Here is a 5,769-nt window from a genome sequence, read left to right on the forward strand (position 1 = left end):
CTTCCTTTGTAACGAACCGAATTGGTGAAATACAGATGTTCACCGAACCGTCACAGTGGCAGCACCTCTCTACCGAGGAGAATCCAGCCGATTTGTGCACAAGAGGTGCAACCCCTTCAGGTTTAGCTGGGTGTTCCTTGTGGTGGAATAGCTCCGACTGGTTAACAAAGGATTCCAGTGAGTGGTCAAAGATGCCAGTCCTGAACAGACCTAGCGAAATGCCAGAGATAAAAACCTCAAAGAGGAAAGAGGACGCGAATGCCTTAGACCAATTACGAAACTGATTCCGCTTGGAATTAATTGATATTCAGTTATTTAGAGACACACTAAGACTACCTCCCAGTGTGGGCAGGGGAAAAATGTTGAGAAGACAGGTCCGAAGTGGCGTGACGCGCGAATAGCGCGCGCGCGAAGGAAAACATTTTGAATTTAAGTTACGCGTACGTTATTTGCGCGTACGAATTTAGGTTGCGTGGATGTTTTTTGACAGAGTTTTAGACAGTTTCCAGTGAGCAGTTGTTGTGCCTTTTAGAGAGTTTTGCGCCATTTGGAGTTTACCGTTTTACCGATTTTGAAGTGTTTTGGCCGAGTACCATTTCCCTTTACCGCTCACGAACACTACCTTTTTCTGTTCAACTGGTACTGTAACACCTGTTATGTGTTGTCTCATTGGCCAAGATATTTACTATCCAAATCTTCCGGGTTTTCGCTTTTCATGTCTTTCGAGCATGATACAAGGTAGCAGAAACCTTACACAAGTTAAAATTTCATCCACAAAAATAAATTTGATGAAAATTGTACAAAATCGTTCGAAGGAAGTCTCCGTGGCGCAATCGGTTGGCGCATTCGGCTGTTAACCGAAAGGTTGGTGGTTCAAGTCCACCCGGGGACGGTTCTTTTTGTTTTCGTAATTATTTTCTATATAGTTAGAGTCAGGATTCCATCCATCCATCCTGTTTGCATAATTTTTAGTTGTAATACATGTAAGTAGATCTTCTCAAATAAACAGGTACTGCGCGGATGTGATGTGAATAAACCGTTATTATCGTGATCGTGATCGTTGACGGTTGAAGTGAATTTGGCTGTAATTTTTCATAAGAGGGTACAAATTTGCCCATATTTGAGTAATCCAATTAGTCCTGTAATTTGTGCATTAAATATGAGGTCTTTATTCTTCAGTCAACTGTTTGTCCAATTAACATAATCATATCATTAATTTTTTGGTCGTATGACGGTTTATAGCACCAATCATTGGTAACTGGTTTCCGTAGTGTAGTGGTTATCACGTCCGCTTTACACGCGGAAGGTCGCCGGTCCGAGCCCGGCCGGAAACATCTTTTTTAATTTTTTTTTTTGACTTCGGCAGTGCTATTATGATTGCATGCTCGATTTCTTTATGAACTGTTTTATGGCATCTTGTATTTTGAGGGTGAAAATATACTCAAGTAATAGTAATTTTGACCAGTAAATTAACCATAACTGAGAGATGTTAAAGTATAATAGCAGACAGTTAAGTTATTTAGTAGTTATTTTTCTGTTGTAAAATTATGACAATAGCTTGTACCATATATGCTCAAAAATGTTCAAAAATTCTTCCAAAACTAGTTACTCTTAAAACTAGACTCTGTTTTTTCATGTAACAATCGGGGGATTAGCTCAAATGGTAGAGCGCCCGCTTTGCATGCGGGAGGTACCAGGATCGATGCCCGGATTCTCCATATAATATTATTTTACTCCAAAAGACAAAATTTAGATCAAGAGTGACTTTTTAATTGGCAAGTTACTTTCTTCAAAATTTTACAAATAGCAGTAAGTATTTTTAAATGCTCTAAATCTTTAATGTGGTGTATTTAAATCTCCTCTTTCATTTTCGGTAACACTTGACGAAAACTGGTGAGCAGTTTATCAAAATAGCCTCGCAATAGTTAAGGCATCTGTACAATGGGGAATTAGCCCAAATGGTAGAGCGCACGCTTTGCATGCGTTTGCTACCCATGATAACACTTTTTTTTGTCTTTTTGTCTTTTTTGTTTGCAGTTCTTTTTCCTCATCTATCTGCTCATAAAACGCAGGTAGAGTGCCATAACTTCCTGCAACAAAATTACTGTATCGCTCATCATCAGTATTGACTGTTATTCGGATTCTCCAATTTTTTTTTTTTTTTTTAATCAATTTGCCATTAAATATTTGTCTTTCAAGTTAGAATTTAAAACGTGCATTGAAATTTTCTGTAGGAAACCGTGAACGCACCATACTCTCGATGTTAAGCAGATTTTCATTGAAAATATATTTATTGAATGCGATTGTTATTTACTTAAATCTTTAAGATGAGCTGGCTCACTGGTGGCGGAGCCTAAGTGCGGCTTCTTGCACACAAGGTGTCGTGGCGTCTGTAACAGTACGCCAAAATCCACAGTGGGAAACAATGGCGGCTGTACATTTTGCCACACTGAATGCATGGCGTACCTGGATTATCAAAGTAGGCATCAATTAATATCTTTGCAACATTTGTTACTGTATTAAATTCATTGTGCACGCTGGGTTTAAAGCTTTAGAAAGTTTTCTGTGCATTTTTCAGGAGCGTTTATTACGGATATTGACGCTAAGAATTATTAGTAAATGCACCGGTCACAATCTTGTTCCCCACAGTGGATTTTTGGAGAAATTTTTACATAGGTTTCTTATCGCAACATCGACATGAAACCACAATCTTATAACTTAAGTTCCATTGTTTTTAATAAATAATATTCATTCATTCATCGCAGATTCTTAGCAAAGCTATCGTTGTCTTCAGTTAATTTTCAATCTTCTTATTTCTGCTCTAGAAACAGGGTGTGAAGAGAATCACACGTTATCTGATTTATCTGATTTCTCTTTTCCTAATCCTTGACCTTATTTCAATTAAAAACCTGTTTTTATATATATTTTTGATCGCTACAAAACAAAAGGACTAGATCAAATTTTCCTTTGTCTATAATGTTACTACATGTAGCTGAGAACGCGGGGAGGAGGGTACTTCAGGAATTTCTGGGTGGGGATGTTCCGCTGGGGCCCCAGTTAAAAATATCCAGTAGTGTTTTATGATAGTCATCTATCGAAGCTGTTGAGGCTGAGTTGCAAAAATTTAAACCTGCCGATTTCATTTTTTTTATATTTTTGAGTGGCAATTCCTGGTTTCCTTAGTTTAGATAAAATCTTCAACCAACTGGTCAGTTTTGTGAAAAATGATACTCTATTCTAGACCCAAACGCTCTGATTTATGAACACCATGCTAGAGTAAACTGCTTGAAAACCATACCCTTTACTGCGGCACTCACCTATATAGCCCATATATGGCAGTATTCCCCCCTCCCGGGGGGGGGGGGGGCTGGAAAGTACCGGTTTGAAAAATAATATGGATGCCAACAGAAACAGGGGCATCCAACGGATGGTTTCGGTAAATTATCTGTTCGGAAGGCCTTTAATCCCCTCTGATTTTCTTGAGAGAATTGGCACCTCGAACTTTCGTGATATGAGAAATTTAATGTCTGTTGTTTTCGGACTGTTGGAAATGTCGTTTTGGGTACCGAAAAAAGGTCAGCTATCATTTTCGGAAAGGCGATAAGACCTAAGGTTTTCGGGAAATGGACAAAAAAGTCCTAATAAATTCGAGAATACTCAAGTTCCCCTAGAATATCCGAACAGATAACATTTTTTTAGTGCAACCTAAAATTAACCTACAGAGCTTTAAAAGTACTCCAGATAGCCTAAAAAAACTAGTAATCTTAAAACGAAGCATTTCTAAACCACGTTAACGTGGTACTATGATCAAATTTTACTCCTTGAATTTCTGGGTGAATCACATGGAAATCCACGAAATATTAAAAACGCCGTTTGCCGCTTGCAAATATCTGCATTAGTTCCGGAGATTTTTAAGTTTGAAAAATGTGTAAAATATGCAAATGAAAGACAGCTCAATATTATATCGGATATATAAATAAAGCTATCTTGGTCAATTTGCAGCGGAAACCAGTGAACCATTGTTCCCAGGGCAACTAACTGTTTTCCATTCCTCTCCAATCTGATTCAAATATTTTAGTGATTTTCAGCTGGAAAAACATTAAACGAGGCCAAAAACACCACCTAACATATTTATATGCTAGCTGGATCATGCAGATGAGGCACCACTGGCAAATATCAAATGGAACGCCAAAGGTGGCCAGAAAAGCTTTCAATATCGAGGAGGTGTGGACCCCAGCATGTTCCCATGGTAACAGAACTGTTTAGCTCATATTGTGGAGCACATGTAGTAGAATCTCACCGCATATTTGCGCATTTTAAAATCCTGAATATCTCTGGAACGAAAAAAGGTCTTTGAAATAGTAAACAGCGTTTTCTTCTCGTACAGTCTACTTTTTTGTGTTTTAAAATGGCTTAGATAGGAAAGATGCGAATTTCATGATATATAGTAGCACTTTAAATGTACCGTCATGTAATTTTTTCAGTCAACCCCTTCGTGGACCTTCAATATAAAACTATTATTGGATAACACAACCTTACAAAAATTCCCTGTTAAACAATATGTGAAGCTTCGATGAGCAAGAGTAATGAAAAAGTATTGAGAATTAAAAAGTTCGACCCCTCTAAGGCACCGATGGGATTTGAACCCATGACCTCCTGTTTACAACCAACCTGCTCTAACCAACTCAGCTACGGCGCCCTACATTAGAGGGAGAGAGACTTCATGGATTTGAGAAAGAAACATCTGGTAGCAAGGAAAGAGATTTGTGTTCTCTTCATAATAGAATTATTGTTGAAATTAAGAACTGTGTGTTTTTTTTTTTCCTTATGTGGGGGTAATGATTGTGTTTCTATGTCTGTTTCACTGCTTGGCTTTTTTTTTTTTGGCATTCTGATCGGATAAGGGATAAAATTGGTTTCATTTTTTTCAGACATTTGACCAACTGATCGCAATCGTTCGCTTGTTGATATTCATGGTTTTGTGACGTCTGTCAATCAAGACGGGCATGTTCTTTTTTGTTTTTTGTTTTTTGATCTTGTAGCTTGTACCGAGAAAGCAACAAATTTAATTGCGTTTTTGAAATATGTAATTTCTGACGATCGAGGGACGAATTACTCAGAGATTACTATTCTGAGAGCATGACGGAGAGGCTCGCGGGTTGTCCTGGGATGTTTAAGGACTTTTTTGCCTTTTGGCAGGAGACTTACGTCATTCTTGATCGGTCAGTCTTCGTGTTTATCCAAAATTTTATTAAGCTTTGTTTTAACAGCGTCTTGTAAAATGTTCTAGCTTATCGATTTGTACCCTTTCCTCGGGGTTCTGAGGAGTACGTTTCTACACATTTTTTGACCATAACTTAAGGGTACGCTTTTAGTAGTTTTTCGTATTTGGCGTAGTACAGGTTCTAATTGTTAGAACCAACAGTTTTAATTTGCAAGGAGATAGATTTTCTTATTAGACGGAATACATTTGCATCAGATAGCTGACTGACGCATCCTCAATAAACTATTCCCACTGAATGTCTCGTGTTAGTGCTGAGTCAGAATTGCTTTATTGACATGACGCGGAAAACTCCGTTAATCAGCGGAGTTGGACTGGTAACTACAACACAACACAGAACAGGTATATATCAAAACACCAGCTGAGTTAAGGGAGTAGCAGATTAAAGCATTTGTCTGAACATATACTGTATGTCTGGCCTGTTGGTCTAGTGGCATGATTCTCGCTTTGGGTGCGAGAGGTCCCGGGTTCGACTCCCGGACAGGCCC

The 5,769-nt window shown here is 38.4% G+C and overlaps 1 protein-coding gene and 2 non-coding genes across 3 annotated transcripts in view; all 3 read left to right on the forward strand.

The window, feature by feature from the left end:
• Positions 1–28, forward strand: part of LOC149102902 (uncharacterized) — a 450-nt gene extending 422 nt beyond the window's left edge. The window contains exon 1 of the mRNA XM_089274152.1: positions 1–28. This exon is cut by the window's left edge and continues 422 nt beyond it. Within this exon, the coding sequence (XP_089130278.1) occupies positions 1–28 (28 nt within the window).
• Positions 29–1,261: 1,233 nt separating this feature from the next.
• On the forward strand, positions 1,262–1,334 carry Trnav-uac (transfer RNA valine (anticodon UAC)). Its single transcript has one exon. It is a non-coding gene; the product is annotated as a tRNA-Val (tRNA).
• A 4,363-nt stretch (positions 1,335–5,697) lies between these two features.
• On the forward strand, positions 5,698–5,769 carry Trnap-ugg (transfer RNA proline (anticodon UGG)). Its single transcript has one exon. It is a non-coding gene; the product is annotated as a tRNA-Pro (tRNA).

This window comes from Orbicella faveolata, unplaced genomic scaffold (genome assembly GCF_042242905.1).
Source record: "Orbicella faveolata isolate gen_17 unplaced genomic scaffold, um_ofav_v1 contig_35, whole genome shotgun sequence".
NCBI classification, from domain to species: domain Eukaryota; kingdom Metazoa; phylum Cnidaria; class Anthozoa; order Scleractinia; family Merulinidae; genus Orbicella; species Orbicella faveolata.